The sequence below is a fragment of the Symphodus melops genome (genome assembly GCF_947650265.1).
Source record: "Symphodus melops genome assembly, chromosome: 16".
NCBI lineage: Eukaryota > Metazoa > Chordata > Actinopteri > Labriformes > Labridae > Symphodus > Symphodus melops.
The window spans coordinates 22,776,150-22,793,227 of NC_136706.1; the positions used below are offsets into that span (position 1 = coordinate 22,776,150).

Here is a 17,078-nt window from a genome sequence, read left to right on the forward strand (position 1 = left end):
CGATTTTAAAAATTATTTATTGAACTTTATGCGAATCAAAAACATAACAGGATGTTCACAAGGAACCGTTCTTTTGGCACGCTTTGATGTACAATGTCCTGACTCATAAACTCATCAAGAAAAATAAAAACTTCTGTCATTCAGAGTCCGGGGCGGGGAGGCGTGACAACAAACATTTCATGACGCGTGTGTTCACAACAAGTTTCACTGAGTTTGTTTTTAATCGACCTGACCGCCATCGCTCCGGCGTCACATCACATTTAGAGTCGAGCTGATTTTAAATCAGCCACACGCTGCTGTTTAAATATCGCCGTGAGACGTTTCACACCTGTGACCTAAATCACGAAGCAACGTGTCTAAAAATGGCGTCCGGCTGTTTGTGCACTTATCTCCTCTCAGACTCCAGTGTTTCAAACGGCTACAAAAAATATCCACGCTGCGTTTCAAAAATATCTTCAGTCACTGTTCGTTCAGTTCACCGTATAAAAACACTTCCCTCCAGCACTCATCGGAAAATCACTTCTGTTCAGCAAACTGGGATTCATCCGCCGCTGAAAATAGTCCCTAAGAAATGCAACTTTATAAGAAATTTTAAGATTTCTTTTGGGGGTTTTCTGCCTTTATTGGAGAGGCGGGACTTCAGCGAGAGTTGGAAATTGGGTGCAAAATTCAGATTCATTCACATTGTCTCGGCCTCATGAGCGCCTATATTTACTTCAATGTCATGTTCACGACGGCGTGCTCGCCCCGTGTCACGAGTTCCAACAGCTGGCGGCTCTTTCCTGTGTAGGTCAGAGTGCGTTCCTCCGCCTGCGTGGAGAGAGCTGAAGCTGATTGGACGCTCGTCACCCCGTTAGGTTCGATGAACGAGCGCTGGGGAAGAAAAAGTTAAAAAATATAATCTGGGACATTTCAGGCCACATTCGATTACAAATACTGATTGATTTTCTTCTGCTTTAAGGAACACTTTCTGATGATAGATCTCTCTCAAAACCCGCCGTGCGCCCGCCTCCCGGTCAGCCGCCTCCGGGTCAGCCGTGCGCCTTGTTTTTAAGATGCAGGTATGAATGAGCTCTGTAGACTTCAAAGAATCATGACGGTTAGCTGCAGTGCGGAGGCAAAAAAAAAAAGCGTATTTTACATGACGTGGTTGTTAGTCCTAGTGACCTTTGACCTATGAACTACAGGAACTGGTAGCTGAAGTTCTTGCTGTTCTTTGACTTCAGCAGAGAGAAACTCTGACTGGTGCGTTCCCAACCTGAAGCAGAATCACGTCCACTAACGGGGGAAAAAAAAAAAAAATGTTGGGAAAAAGTAAAACAAAAGTAATAAATGACACCGTTCTGCTCAGGTAAAACAACACGTGAGGAAAATAAAACCTAAAACGCTGAAACTTCCCTTTGAACTCAGTTTGCTGTAGAAAAAAAAAAAAACAAAAAAAAAGGTTGAATTTAGTTTTCCAGAAGAACGGTCCGGAGCTGATCCTCCTCGCTCATGCTGATCGTAGCAAAGGCGCCATCATTAAACTCGAAAGAAGTCCCGCCGTCGACCACCATGCAGGCGTCCCAGCACCGCGAGCGAACGCACACCCTGAAGACACATGAAAAAAAAACCTTCAGAAAGGTTCACCGCTTCATGACCGCTTCGTGCGGTCGCTCATGTCGTCACTCACCGGCTGGCGAAGCCTCTCTGGCGGCTGTTGGAGAACACGCGGTTGACGATGGGCTCCCTGACGCTGTAGAATAAACGCTTGTCGTGCGGACTGAACACCAGGGACTCGTTGTATTCCTCGGTAACTAAAAGAGACGCAGAAACACAACCGTCACAGGAAGCAGAGCGTCGAACAGGTCGAACATGACACAGCACGACGCTCCGCTCACCTTTTTCAATAACGTCACGATTAAGAGGGATCTCTAGACCGGACTGGGATTTCCCTGGAAAGAAAAAGAAAAGTCAACAAGGTGTTTTTTTTCCTGTGAGGTTCAAACTAAAACGTTCACACACGCTCACCGATCTTCAGCACCTCCTCCACCGCCTGCTCGGCCAGTTTGTTGATGTTATACGACCTGAGGAGGGAGGGAGGGAGGGAGGGAGGGAGGGAGAGAGAGAGACGGGAGGATGGCGATAAGATGAGCCTTTATTCATCTCACAAACGGAGGAACGTGCAGCAAAGCAGGAGAAAAATCACATGAGATAAAACATATCCACGCGTGTTAGTTGGATATCTCAGGTGGAGCTGCGAGCCGAGTACCAGGCTTTGGATCCGGTTCCCGTGCAGATGCTGAGTCCTGAACTCTTCTGTTTCTCCCACGGGCCGTCGTCCACGGAGATCTCGTAGTATGAAGCCCTGTGGAGGCGAGCTCGGAGTTTACATGTGTGCTGGACCGGTTTGATTTGAGCGATACGGCGACGTGATGAAGGTACCTGGAGGACAGAGACTCTCCGATGAAGATCTCGTTCAGGCTCCTGATGGGGAGCAGACTCGGCTTGCAGAAGCTCTCCTCCACGTTTCCTTTCCCTGAGAGAGAGAGAAAAAAAAGAGATGAGTGAGTTGGTACCAGATTAAAGACGGACAGACGGGAGGACGGGGACACATGTGGAGGAGTCGTACTCCGCTGGCTGTCCTTGGTGGTGATGCGATGAGCCTGACTGTGCTGCTCCAGGCTCAGCTGCAGCTCGTGCAGGTCCACCGGGGTGGGGTTGATCCCCGTCCCCTCGAGGTGCAGACGGATCCTCTGACGCCACAGCCACCTGAACGCAGCACAGGAGAAGTCGAGGCGTTAAAAAAAAGAGCATCACGCACTTTACGACTCGCACACTAAACTCGTCAGAAAAGAGTGAATGGACTCGAGTCCTACGAGTGGTCACATGATCAGAAAAGTGCCACACAAGCTAAACTCCATTCATCATCGGGTGGAGGAGCTGGGGATTGAACCCCCAACCTTTAGAGGGAGTGATGCGTCAGTGATCTAACGGCTCTCAGACCGTACGCTCACACTGCTCCAGTCCAATCAGAACGGATCATAAACAACTTCCTATCAAGTTTCCATTAAAAAAAAAAAGTTTAAAAACTTCCCACAGAGAGAAGTGGAAGTCAGACGTCTCGTTTGCACAAACTAAAGGCTGCGAGCTCAGGAGAGTTACTAACTTCCATTTATAGAGTGGCTTGAATTATTGCATCCTCTCGTGCTAAACATAGCAGGCATGTGAAATGTAACCTCCGAGAGCTCGCCTGCACCGAGCCGAGCCGCCGCTTCGATTCAACACAGGAGGAGGAAGGCCGAGTGTCCTGGAACACGACTTCATGTGTTAATCTGTCCGACATCAGATCATACCGCTCACTCATTGGAGACTGGAGGGCGACGCCCCTCCAATCACCTGCAGACACACCTGAGTGACATGACTCCTTCAGGACACAATACGTAGATTAAAGTCATCTTAAGCCTGATAAAGGACACAGCGGGGGGGAGGGGGGGGCGGCGGCGTTGGCACCGTGTGACTTTTACCTGAGAACAGGTTTAAACCCGTCTTGACCTTTAATCCTCTGAGTTTGTTTTTACAGAACGCAGTGAAACGCTTCGGGACGACTCGTCTGACACATTTCTAGTTTTTTTTTGTGTCAGCAGAAGTTCAAAGGCTCAGATTGTTCGTGGGGGGGGGGATACGCACCTGAACTCACCACGGCAGAGTTTCTGCAGAGCCTCGGGGAAGGCACGAGTGTACCGCACGGGCAGGCACAGGTGACCTTCTGACCTTGAAATGACAAAACAAAGAGCGCTGAAACACAAACAGAGAAATGAGACGTGAAAAAAATCAACAGACTGTTGAAGCCAGCGGCCGTGAAACAGGCTGTAACTGCCTCAACGTGATCTTCAGAGCGTCCAATCAAAATGCTCCGTGAGGTCTGACATCATAACCGAGACAAAGCCGGAGTAGCAGAGAAGAGAATCACTCCCATGATTCCCCGCCAGCCTCGACGTCATCTTCAGTTATCGTTTAGATTGAGAGCCCCCTGGTGGACGGATTTAAAACTGCACCTCTGTGATGATGTCACACCCTCAGATTTAAAGGGACAGGAACGACAGACGTCCAGCTTTTCCTTCAACTCTCCTTTAATTTGACCTTTTTTTAATTTTTCCTCCTGAGGAGTTCAAACGCAAATCAGTTTTTTTTAAACATTCACGAAAAAGTGCTGTTCAGGGTTTTTACCTCTCAGGGTCCGTGTTCACACCAACGACCGGTTTGTCCTTGCTTAAAACCTTACTGGCAACAAGTAGCATTGTCCCGTCACCTGACAAAACAAACTGCAGTTAGAGAACTTGTATTGTGTGTTTTTTGTTCCTTTGTTCACGTGACTTTTGGCCCCCTGTCGAGTCTATTCAGTGCGTCACGCCTGGACACAAACGTTTGTGTTTAAGGAAGATTTTTGTTTTTGTTTTCGTCAAACAAAAAGAAGAAAAAAAACAAAACGAATTTGGACTTCTGAGTAACAACAACAACAAAAAAATGCTGAATGCAAATAAGAACTCGAACCTCCAGCGGAGATGATCGCATCCGCCCATCGCACGACCTCTTCGTCATACTCTCCTCTCTTCACCACTCGCACGTCGATGCCTTCTTTCCTACAAAACACACAAGCGTGAACATTTCTTTACAGACAGAGGCGACAATAAACTTTCCCTTTGTGCATCTGCAGAGTTTTCGTAAATCGACCTTTTGACTTTGAAGAGAAATCTCGACTTTCTAGGCCAAATACGGTCATGATGACTTTGGACTGCTCAGCTGTCTGAGAGTTTGCTCAATTCAAATGAGACATTTAAAGACGCAGCAGAGTCCTTCTTTACTTTACTGAGACTACAGGGAGACACTGAGGACCACTATCTACGGGGAGCCTGAAGGGACAAAAATAACACGAGGTTAATGTATTAATGAATGGTGATGTAGTATCTGGTTTCTATCTTTTAAAAACGGATGAAAAAACTCAAACCTATAGTAACATTGATCATTTAAACGTGTGTGTGTATGATGATCTTGTGTGTGTGCCGTGATCATAGTAACATTGATCTTTGTATGCGTGTTGTGATCTCACCTCAGACTCTTCACTATATGATCCACATTGTTGGTGTGGATGTTGTGTCTCTCCAGCAGGCCGCTGTAGCTGGAGCCTTTCAGGGCGAGCTGTAAACAAACAAACAAACAGTGAAGCTGAGGAGTGTGGAGGTAAAGGTGTGTGTGTGTGTGTGTGTGTAGTCCTCACCAGCTGTTTCAGGTCGTCTTCAGAGAGTCCTGCATAGCGGTACCTCTGCTGCTCGAACTCGTACCTGGTGGTTTTTGTCACCACCGCCACTTTCTCGGGTTTGAACCCACCTGTCGGGTTCAGGGAGGAGTTGGCACGCGCTGAGGTGTGCAGGGGCCGATGGTAGTGTCCGTGCAGCCGGCTGACGGCTCGGCTCCCCAGGCACACGAAGTTCACCACAGAGCGGCGACTCATTCTCACAACTAGTGCGCGCACGAGCGTGAAACGTCAAATATGAAGTCACATGACCGGTGAGAGCGCAGGTGTGAGACTCTCAGCCAGCCGTCAGGGAAGGTCACCTGGTCGACAGAGATCCTGTGTTAGCAGTAAATCTGAAGCTAACGCTCCGCTTTATCGCACATCCGGTCCGGATTTAATCTCCAGCACGAGCTACGGCAACACCTCAGGTCCGCGAGACTTTTAAAATAACGGTCACTGGCACGTGCAGGTCAAGAATTAAACGACAGCACACGAGAAGCCAAAGCGACACAGCACATACCACCCATGCGACCTGGCACGTAGGGCGTTAAGTACGTTACGTAGAGTCACTTCTGATTGGCTGCGTGACTGACGCTTTGTTTTGGCTGCCAGTGATGCGTTCACGGACATACAAAGGCTCGGAGAAAGCCAAACACAAGTTCAAATAGAAATTTAATAACAGAAAATAAGATTTGTGGCCTATTTTTCATTTAGTATGTTATATTTATTTTATCAAGCTTTTATATAGTCGATGATCTCGTTCTTTGAAGGAAAATACAATTAATATATATAATAAAAACAAATAAAATGTAATGTTGGACTGTACATAATATGTATAATGAAATACAAATACTTTTAAAGGGGATATATGATGAAAAATGTACTTTAGCAGTGTTTATTTATTCATTTACAGAACATTTGGGTAACCTGAGTGTCTGTCGACCCACAAAAAGTGAAATATATCGATGAAGTCGTTTGTTTGTGGTCTGCATTAGTCTCACAACACAGAGAGAAATGCTCCGTTTTGTATCGCCTCCAACTAAAAAAAACCAATCCATTAGCTTTAACAACAAAACAGGCTGAAGGTTTCTTTTCTGTTTATTTATTTGTAGTTATAATAAACAAAAATTAAGACAACCGTTCTCCACAAAACATTAAATACATTTCATGATCATGATCTGAGGCTTTAGCATAAATCCAGACATAGTCACTCATCTCATATCTACATTACATGAGCAGAGCGGGTATAAAAAAAAAAAAAAATCAGCAGCTCATAACATAGACTTGAAATGTAAACATACACACACACACATACACACTTGTGTTTGCAACTCTAGAGCTTGAACAGAAAAATAATAGAACATCTGTTATATTCATAAAGTCAACGATGGAGATGAAGTCTGACTTCGAGTTGAGTTCATCATATCTGACTGCGTAAACACATCAGAGATCCTCTAACGAGCCTCCATGCCTGCAGCACTGGATCGTATCCAGCTGATAACTTCCTGCTTCTGCCTTTAACGTGCAGATTTTTTGGCACATGGCCCCTGTTAGACTTGCTTCACAAGTTTGTTCCAGATTGTTTTTTTCATGCAAAGCTGCTCTGAAGGTTTCTTGTCATGGTTTGTTTCTGTTTCATCTTGTTTTAGTTTTCATTCTGTCCTTTTAGTGTTCTGTTTGGGTTTCCTAGTATGATTGTTTCCCTGTATCCTTGTGTCCTTCTATGTTGGCTGTAAGTCTGTTTCCTGTTTTATTTGTGTGTACTAGGATCCTGGTGTGGTTGCTTTGTTCCCTAAGTGTTTCCCTGTGTCTAAGTGTTTTCTGATTTTTATATGTAGTCTTGTTGTAAGTGTTTCCCTTGTGTGTTTTAATACTTCATAGTCCGGCGTCTACGTTAGTCTTTAGTGTGTTTAGTAGGTTTTTGTTTGTGTTTTTGCCCTTTTGATTAAAATAAATAATTGTGGTATTTATCTGCACTTGTGTCCTCCTCCCTGTTTTCTGCCTCGCATACGTGACGGGTGAACATGAAGAGAATGAGGGAGCTTTAAACGCAGACTTCTGATTGAACACAATACAGAAACTTCCCGTCCTATTTGTAGATGCTTATAATAAATTATGTCTGGAGGTGAATTTAATAAATATACTCATGGATATATAAAGAAATGCTAACATATCAAAAGTGTGAAAAAATGGCGGACAGCGACACCACTCATGTAGGTCCCTACTCCCCCAAACAGAACCAGCTGTCGGTGTTTGAATGAGTTAACTGATGGCGGAGCAGATGTTCGGGGAGGAGGAACTACATGTGTGATTCAGTGTGAGCACGCTTGTCATTTTCAAAATCGCTATCCTGAGAGATGAGCTTGTATGGTTTCTTCCTCTCCTTCTCCTCCAGCACAGAGTTTCCCATCTCCACGTCTTTGCTGCGAAGCTCGTGCCGAGACAGGAACTCCACGATGCCGGCTCCGATCGAATCCCCCAAGACGTTGGTGGTTGTGCGAAGACGGTCCCTAAATGGCACCAAATGAACAGAGAATAAATCTTGTTTTCACTCCTGGTTAAATTGAGGAAACTCTGCGGAGTGACAGGAAATGTGTGGACAGAGAGCTACCGATGCAACGAGGACTGAAGCCTCTGCTCACCTCGGCTCAGCTGACCAGCAACTCACCTATTACAAACCGTTGCGTTCACACATGCAGCTCGTCACGATGTTTTCAGGAAGTTTGTGAAACAATGACTTTAAAGAGAAGTACGGGAGGAAGAGTCGACTAAGACTGGGAGGGTGTGAGGATGCATGGCTCGCTCGGCCTTGAGACTACATTTGAATTACTCTTGCATGTTTCCGTCTCATTACGTGGAAGGATTTTATCCTCATTTATCTACCTGATTTAAACAACTTTTAACCCCTTGATGCCTGTCGTAGCGAATTTTCATCAAACTGCTTCTGCTCCAAATGCTGGTTGATGCACTTTCAATACAAACCGAGGAAACTTTAGCAAGCATTAGATTGTCATAGGACCAGTCGGAGACAGAACATCTGTTTGATGTGCTATTTTTTATGTAATATCTATTTATGTGCTGTTTTCAAATGAATGTTCTCAAGTTAATTTAGCGTCTACTTTAAAGCAGAAACACATATTTAAAAAAAAAAATGTTTTAATACTTGGAAACAAGTTCAGGCATCGAGGGGTTAAAAAGCAAAATTGTTTGACATCTTGCAGAGTTAATCTGTCAGACTGCGAGGTATTAAAAAAAAAAAAAAAAAAAAAAAAATGCCAACACCGCCTCACAGTGAAAGACGTAGATTTGAGCGGAGCGATGATCGGCTGACGATGAGGGAGGAACGCTACGCGACAGGCGAGACAGCTGATCAGCCAATGAGAGGACCCGATCGTGAAGGCAAATCAAGAGTCTTCCTGAACTGACGCTCGAGCTTCAAATCCAGCAAAACAATCAGAAAATTATCTGTGAGCGTGAAATGCTTAGAAAGTGTTTTTGTCATCACGAGGGGGAGTAAGCTGAGTTTAACGTGCACTTTATACCAAACGACCTTTCATCCATCGGGCTCCGGCGTTCACACACTTCATGTGCGGCCCATCCCAGTTAAAGGAGAGGAGGGGGTTTTCTTATTACCCCAGTTAGCTGAGTAATTTCTGGGCAGGGTATTCTAATTGAAATGATTAATTTGGGAAACCTAATTATGTTTCTATGTTAAAACTCATCGCGGAAAATATTGAATAGAAAAAGTGGAGATGTGGAGCGCGGCTCGGGGGAGCGAGGAGAAGTGTGTCACTAGGTGGTAGTAGACTCGGAGCTGCTTCTGACCTTTCAGAGAGCTCCTGTGTCTGTTTGGACGTCCACGATACTCACAGGAACCAATCGACCGCAATGATGAGAGTGATGTCATCAGTGGGGAGTCCGACAGAGGTCAGAACGATCACCATGGTGACCAGGCCGGCCTGCGGGATGCCTGCAGCTCCGATGCTCGCCGCAGTCGCTGTGATGCTGGAGTGACGAGAGAAACTTTATGTTTCAGCAGCGTTAAGTTACATCGTTCTGTTTTTTTGTTGTTTTGTTTTTTACCTGATGGTGATGATCTGCCCGAAGTTCATCTCCATGTTGTTGACCTGGGCGATAAAGATGGCCGCCAGCGCCTCGTACAGAGCGGTGCCGTCCATGTTGATGGTGGCACCGACGGGAAGTATAAAACGCGTGATCCGCTTGTCGATTCTGTTGTTTTCCTCCAGACATTTAAAGGTGACGGGGAGAGTGGCCGAGCTGGGAGGAGGAAATATGAAATGTGTTCTGATTGGTCAGGAGTCGTTCGTCGGGGCGCTGATGCAAAGTGACACCAGGACTTTAAATGACTTGGTTCTGAATCACTTCATTAACCAAACTAAAGATGAGATTTGTCTCGCGTGATCAGACGGGTATCAGAACGCTCGGACCTCTGATCACATGATCCAATCACAGGGCTGTATCGGAGCTAGGGGGCTCTATGACCCCATTACAAATCTGTCTCGCCCCCCGATGAAGCCCCCCTCACCTACATCAAGAGTGAGCTTTAAAAGTCAACATGAATGGGGCGCTGGTGGCCAAGTGGTTGGTGCACGTGCTCCCGTCTCTCTCGACCTGCTGCCTCTAACTACCTCTCCAATAAAGGCCCCAAACAAACGGTCGAGCTCCCGCTCAGCAGCTTACCTGTCCCCGTTACAAAGAGGGATGTTCAGGAGGTGAACGAGCACCTAGACCAATCTCTGGACTTGATCCACACTGGGACTTGAACCGACAACCCTCCAGTTCCCGACTAAATTCCCTACAGACTCAACTACTGCCGCCTGCTTTTTCCTTCACTCCACTTGGACGCTCCCTCTCTGCCTCCCTGCTCCGGTGATCAGCTGATTATGGGCGTTCACTCTTTTACCGTAATGAGCCAATCAGATTCTGCCACAACGTCTCTGCACCAATCGTCCTGCTGCTTTGCCCACGTTTAGTCAGAGCATCCAGCACTGTAACACGACAGCATCATGGGTCAACACTCACACACTACAGCGACGAGACGGACCCACCTTGACGACGTCCCCAGAGCGGTGACCAGAGCTTGGAGGAGCCCGGCGATGAAGATGAAAGGGTTTTGCCGAGTGATGGCAAAATACAGAGTGGGCAGGATAATGAAGGCGTGGATGGATAAGCCGATGATGACCGTGATGGTGTACATCCCCAGCTGGCCTCCCATCTGAGTCAGATCATCCATCTCCACGATCTTTCCAGCAATCAGGAAGAGGATACCGATCGGAGCGTACCTGGGAGGAGAACACGGATCAGAAGGTTTCAGCTGGGGGGTGGGGGGGGGGTTTGTTCCACAGGGGACACGCCCACTCGGACATGAAGTCTCACCACATGATGATGGCAACCAGGCGCATGATGGCTTCGTTGAGGCTGTCGAAGAAGTCCCTCAGGAGCTGACCCTGCTCCTTCATGTTGCCAATTATCAGACCGAAGCACATGGAGAAGACCACCAGGCCGAGGGCGTTGACCCCGTTCACCTGACCCGGCACGGGGATCCGCTCCTCCCGTGTGATCTCCATGACCTCCTGGGTGCCGTTGGTGGAGTTGAAGAAGGTGTCGTTCACTGTCACCGTCATGTGGACGACACGCTTTCCATATTTGGTTTTGAACTGCAGAGCGGGAGAAATAAATTGTCATCATGGCGAGAAGAGAACGTCAGTGTGAACACGGCTCCAACGCTGGTGGGACACGACGATGCGTTTTGTCCTCATATTTATAAAAAAAGGAATTTATTAATCTTTGGGGGGATTTAGAAAGTTTAAAAAGAAAAGATCTCTTATTTATTATTTCATTCTCTGAGCTCGTGCTTTATATTTATTTAGTTTGGTTCATACAAGTTCACGCACATTTGTTGTTTTTTTTAAAAGCCGTCTTTGCACAGTATCTTGAAATTTTGCTAAATCTGTATCTTTATTTTCATCCTTTATATTTTTGTATATATTTTTAAAATCTTTCTACTGTGAGTTTACGGCGAGGCTCAGAGAGAAACTTTTTTTAAAATTATTTTTCTGTCCAGCACGTGTTGAAAAACGGACAATAAAGATGACTTAGACGTTGATCATTAAGACTCTTATCTGGACATTTAGACTAATACAAATAAAAACAGATGTTGGACACCAGCAATCATTTTTTACAATCTCTGAACTAACGATAATATGTGAAGCCAATAAAGACTCCTGTTTCTGTGTTTTATGATTGTTTACAGTTCAACGAACAATCAGAGAACGGAGCAAATGATGCATTCAGGTTTCCATTTATACAGATGTCGTTGCATATTGTATGAGCCAATTTGAACCAGGCTGTAAAAATGTTCACGTCTGCTGCAAACACTAACTTTTGTTGAATGACCTCCACTGTTCCTGCAGCCAGCCTCTAGTGGACACTCCGGGAACTGCAGGAGGCAGGTAGCTGCTCGTTCTCAACTTGAAGGTCAGGACGAGTGTGTGTCTTTCATTTTTTGTTTATGTTTTTTTGTCTTGTTGCAAATGGTTGTCCTTGTGTGTTTTGTCCTGCTCTGTCAGGATTTCTCTGTTCTACAATTTTGAAAAGCTAAATAAAATGTAAAGTAAAAAAAAAAAACAGAAGAAGGTCAGGACTGGGGACCCAAAAGTAGGTCTTGGAGCCGCGTTCAGTTGGTTACAAAGGTGAGAGTGGATTCAGAAGGGGTCAAAAAGTCTGTGAAGCTTATTCTTTTCTTTGTGCTGTCACGCGTTTTTAACCGCCTGAGGTCCTTCATTAAATCAATCTGACTGGTTGAAAAATATTTGAAAGATGGGTCATGATTTTCATGAAGCTGTTAGCGGTGGGTCCTTAGGCCAGAGCAGTTAAAAACCTCTTTGACTTTTGTTTTTTCGGGGCTGTAATAAACAGTGCAGGGACTGAGGAGGAGAGCTGAACTCACCTGCTGTGTGCACGCTTGGACCAGGTTTGGAGGAAACATGTTTCTGAAAGGAGAAAAACGCAGAGATTGAGAGATGTTGTCGGCCAGTTAACCTCTGTGAGCATCTGTGTTCTATAAGAGGTCTACCTGATCAGATCTAAGAAGGCGTCAGCAGGACTGACTTGCTCTATCGTCTGCTGCTTGCCGAACTCTTCCTTCGATCCTTTCCCTGGATGGATGACGAGGACGACGAGGATCCCGATGAAGACTGCGATAAATGTTGTGGTCATGTAGTAAATCACGGCTCTCATCCCCATCTTTCCCGAAGCTTTGCTGTCCAGAGCTGCCATTCCTGATCAACAGAGAGTCACAGTGTTTAGACTTCTGCAGAAATAAACATTTTAAAGGTCACATATTCTGATAAATCCTCTTCACCTTGTTCCTCTAACATGTGCCTCTAATCTGTCTACAAATCCCCCAACAATGAGAAAAGTCCATCCTCTCTGTCCTCTCTGAAAATATGTGCTCAAACAGGCCGTTTGGAGATGTTCCCTTCATGACATCACAAAGGGCAGTAGCCCCTCCCCCAGCCGGGTGACACTCCCACAGCTAGGTGTTTGTTCTGCCCTCTGAGTCTGCCTTCTCACCGTAATCAATAGGACATGGAGCCAGAAAGCAGCGAGTACACCCGAGCCCTTCCAGAGAGGGTGGGCAAAGGAAAGCCACAGGAATATTTTTAAGGAATCTCCGAGACGTATTTAATTAAACTAGCTTAAAATGATCATAAGCTACAACCATGAAAATAAAATTTCTGGAGTTGGCATTTCTGTGAACATTCGTTCTGTCCAAGCAACACGTAAACCCAGATTATCAAATGTTGAGCTTTCCACAATTTGAGAAGTACTTTGTGTTTGTGTCTCTCAACAAAGTCTCCAGTTTGAATTATGCATTCTTTTAAAGGTCCTGCAGGGGGCGACCACGTGCATTTATTTCCTCAGTAAACATTTTCACACTGAGTTCATGGTCTCGTTCTATAATTTCAAGTTTTCTCCAACACAGCCGGATGTTCATTTGGTAAATAATGGTCCCATTTAGAGTCGAGCACACTCGACAGGAAGCAGCGGGGGATTTAGGGCGGAGCTACCTGTGATTGACGAGATACTTACACACCCACCTGAGTGGCGGTTTGTTGAAGACGCAGTTAAAAGACATCGCTTCTTTCAGGGAATGCCTTTTGTTTTGACGCGCATCTTTAGCTGTCCAGAAGTCAATGAAACAGTTAGCGTACGTTATGGATGCGACTTGCTAACTAATGCGCTAGCTCATAACTTGATGCAGCTCTGCAGCTCTTCCTTTTATCCCAAAATATCTGCCACCAAAAAAAGTCAACTGAGCTGCATACACTTTGTGTTTCTGGAGGTTAGTGAGGCACCGGTAGCCTAGTGGTTAGTGCGCGTGCCTTGTGTACGGAGGCTGTCGTAGCCTGGGTTAGAGTCTGACCTGTAGTCCTCTCTCTCTCTCTCTCTCTCTCTCTCTTTCAGATTTCTGACTGTCCTCTCTTACATCCCTCAAAGAAGCAGTTTCTTCCAGAACCTACAAACTCTCTCATTGTGTTGCACCCTTCTTTTGCAGAGTCTTGTTAACTTTGTACATTTTTAGACCAAATAAGAAAACTTTCATCGCGTTACTTCTGTGTATGTTCGAATAACTTTTTGATATTTTGCATTTCCACGATGCAAAAAATATTCTTCGGCTGTGTAAAAAGTCAGAAAGGACAAATGTATCTCTGTTGATTCATGAAGACAGTAAACATGGAGGATGAGTGTGACCTGTTATCAGGCTGGAGATGAGTAAAGGGAGAACCAACATCTGGAGCATCCTCATCAGCAGCTCTCCAGGGAAGGAGAAGTACTTCACCTCTCGAAAAGTCATCTTGTAGGGACGGAGAGCAAACCCCAGAACGATCCCTGCAGAGAGAGAGAGCAGCGGGGCGTGTGAGCAGAGCGGTGTGTGTGTGTTTATCACATGTCAGCGTTTACCTTTCAGACAGACACACACCTACGATAACCGCGCCGACTGTAAAGAGCACGAAAGCGTTCTTCTTGAGGAAAGCCTGGACGTCCTCTTTGGAGATCTCCTCCACTTTCCTCTTCGCCTTCATGGTGCGGATGTGAATACCTTCTCTGAAACGCTGCATCCTGCTGCAAAGAGAACAAAATCCACATCCTTTGGTCTGCGCAAAAAAACCCCCCATGTAATCAAAGTACAGCTGGAGATATTTGAGGCATCAACAGTTTAAGACAAATCACAGACGCTTCAGTCTTTTTTTATGACAAATGTTTCTGCAGAGAGTTGTTTTGTTTCTGTGGTCGAGGTGGTCATCTGTCGGCAACCTTTTTACGTTTCTGTCTTGCGACCCTCCAGGGAGTCCCGACACCTACTTTGGGAACCACTGATAATAAACAAAACCTGGAAAATACATCAAACACAACGCAAAAAGAAATGACAGAAAAACACAGAGAGCTGTTGATCATTTAGTCCTTCAGGAGCAAACAGGCGGTTTTCCTGTTGAAGGTCGAGTTCTGTAACGATGCCGTTTGTTTGTGTGTTGAGTTTGGTGGAAACTTAGTTCTTCTTGAACTATGTGGACTCAAAGCACTTTGTCACATTCACACACTGACGTATGAGAGAGTCCATCAAAAGTCATCACATTCATACTTGAGGTTGAATGCTTTGCCCAAGGACATATCGGACATGTTGCTGCAGGAGCTGGGGATCGAACCCCCGACCTTCCAGTTGAGAGACAACTGAACTCATCTGAGCCACGGTCGCCCCGGCGTAACCTGTTCAGATGTGTTTGTTGGTATTTAACGAGCTGCTCTCATTGGACGCTTTAACACTGGTTCTACCAGAATTCTGCGAATACTAGAATGACCAAGCAGCCATTTTGACTGCTCGCACGTAATTTGAATTGTCATTAAAAAGGTCGAGGAATAATTGGTGGAACAGGTAAATACACATCAGGACATTAAATGAAAACTATAATGATTGAGTGTTTTATTTATTGTATTTATTGACACCAAGAGTCATCACTCTCTGAAGCTGCTCCTCCGTCTGAATCTTCCCCATCAAGGCTCTGAAGCCTCCATAGATAGATAGATAGATAGATACTTTATTGATCCCGAGGGAAATTCAGGATTCATAGCTGTCGTTGTCTTTCTACTTTCATTTTTGTCTCTCTTGGCTTTAGAGTAAAACTAGAACTAGGTTTTAGCTTCACAGGACATAAAGAACAAACAGAACAACAGAGCAGGAAAAAGAGCGGGAAACTGAACTATGACCCCCCTGTAAGAAGCATGCAGTCAGTTTGACTGCTAATGGTAGTTCAAGATAGTTTTACTCATATCTCATTTGTGTTTGTAAATGTTAATAATAAAACAATGTTAGAATGAAATATACACACATTTAGGAAAAGTCAGGGTCCTATTGGTACACAGGGTTTTTTTTCAAACCAAGTTATGACGCTGCAAATTTTGAAAACAGTCAAAATGACTGCGTTGGTAGTTCGAGTGGATGTTGAAGGACACAGAGACGTCAGGCTGTCGATGTTCTCCCTGATGTGTTTCATCCTGATCCGTTTAATGTCTAATAATTTATTTATTTTGTGTGGAAACTCTAAATTGTGCCGCTGCCTGTCTCGGTCAGGACTCTTCAGAAAAAGAGATCTTTCAATCTCTGCGAGTTTCTTTCCTGCTCAAATAAATATAATAAAAACATTTTATTGTGCTGCTTTGTTTTGAGATGAGTTTTTGGGGTCTCATCACCTAAAAACATAATTAATATTTTCTTACCAGTCCAGATGTCTTTCGAATCATTTTAAACTTCAAATTAAACTGCATTTAAAGACAGACGTTGAGCACGTTTATTAATTTGATTTATATATTATGCGTCAGCTGAAATGCTCAACAAAATAAAGATTAATAACCCTGTGCATTTTCAGCACAACAAAAAGAGACGTACCTTTTCTGAAGTGCTCTCTGGCCGTCAGAGATTCAGTGTTGTCGAGAAGCAGCAGCAGCAGGGTGCGATGAGGACAGAAGCGCAGGTTTGCTCCTCGTAATCACAAGAATGAGTCGATACCCAATGATGGATCTACAAGTCGAAGCGCTCCAAAAGTGTGAAAGGAATGGGAGCTCACAGACACCTGCTGTAAGTGAAAAGGCAAGGGAGGGGGAGGCATCCAGGAGAGAGACAGAGGGAGGGAGGGGGAGAAGGAGGACAGAAAATGGTCCTCCCATAATAACACTGATAGCCCTGTGACACAGTTTCAAGTAAAACCCAGATGTAAGAAAACTTTGTTGAGAGTTGTTTAATTATCTGATTTTGGGAACGATCCATCTTCACCTCCCTCCCTCCTTTCTTTACCTTAAAATAAAAAAAACACTGCTCTCATGGAGTTCACACACTTTACAGGGAACCTATCAGAAGATCGCTCCCGGCATCAAACAATAACCAGGTTTAAGTGATACACAGGGTCTCACAGGGGAGCTGTTATAGTTCGAGGTAATCCCGCAGAGTAAACCACGCACCACATTTAGCAGAGAGAAGTGGAGCTGGTGCAGTAATAAGTGACCTCAGCGTATGGAAACATATCCCCTGATGGAGGTGAACATAATTAGTGAAGAATCCCCCTCCAATCAGGTCACAGAGTCTCTTACAAACATCATTCCCAGGTCACAGACGCCCTAATGAATGAAACACATCCTGCAGGTGATTGTGAGTGATGTGATCGATCTCTCTGATGTCCTGTGAAGTCAATTTAAGGGTTAAACTTTCAAAAGCTGGACTAAAGTC

General features: G+C 45.1%; 2 protein-coding genes across 3 annotated transcripts; both read right to left on the bottom strand.

The window, feature by feature from the left end:
• On the bottom strand, window positions 1-5,848 carry nadk2 (NAD kinase 2, mitochondrial). Its single transcript, XM_079364935.1, has 12 exons — window positions 5,258-5,848; window positions 5,090-5,178; window positions 4,534-4,622; window positions 4,210-4,291; window positions 3,670-3,753; window positions 2,612-2,751; window positions 2,425-2,518; window positions 2,252-2,347; window positions 2,011-2,066; window positions 1,881-1,934; window positions 1,673-1,796; window positions 1-1,590 (listed from the first exon to the last, which is right to left on the bottom strand). Exons 1-12 carry the CDS (start codon window positions 5,489-5,491, stop codon window positions 1,452-1,454), a joined length of 1,281 nt encoding a protein of 426 aa, XP_079221061.1. The 5' UTR covers window positions 5,492-5,848; the 3' UTR covers window positions 1-1,451.
• Window positions 5,849-7,346: 1,498 nt separating this feature from the next.
• LOC306837024 (excitatory amino acid transporter 1-like) lies at window positions 7,347-16,872 on the bottom strand. 2 transcript variants are annotated; one of them, XM_079364459.1, is made up of 10 exons: window positions 16,245-16,872; window positions 14,283-14,422; window positions 14,054-14,191; window positions 12,372-12,576; window positions 12,246-12,288; window positions 10,673-10,953; window positions 10,345-10,578; window positions 9,359-9,553; window positions 9,146-9,280; window positions 7,347-7,785 (listed from the first exon to the last, which is right to left on the bottom strand). In XM_079364459.1, exons 2-10 carry the CDS (start codon window positions 14,419-14,421, stop codon window positions 7,575-7,577), a joined length of 1,581 nt encoding a protein of 526 aa, XP_079220585.1. In that variant the 5' UTR covers window position 14,422; window positions 16,245-16,872; the 3' UTR covers window positions 7,347-7,574. The 2 variants fall into 2 exon arrangements, with proteins under 2 accessions (XP_079220585.1, XP_079220584.1); XM_079364458.1 differs by having other exon boundaries at window positions 14,283-14,425.
• Window positions 16,873-17,078: the final 206 nt, after the last annotated feature.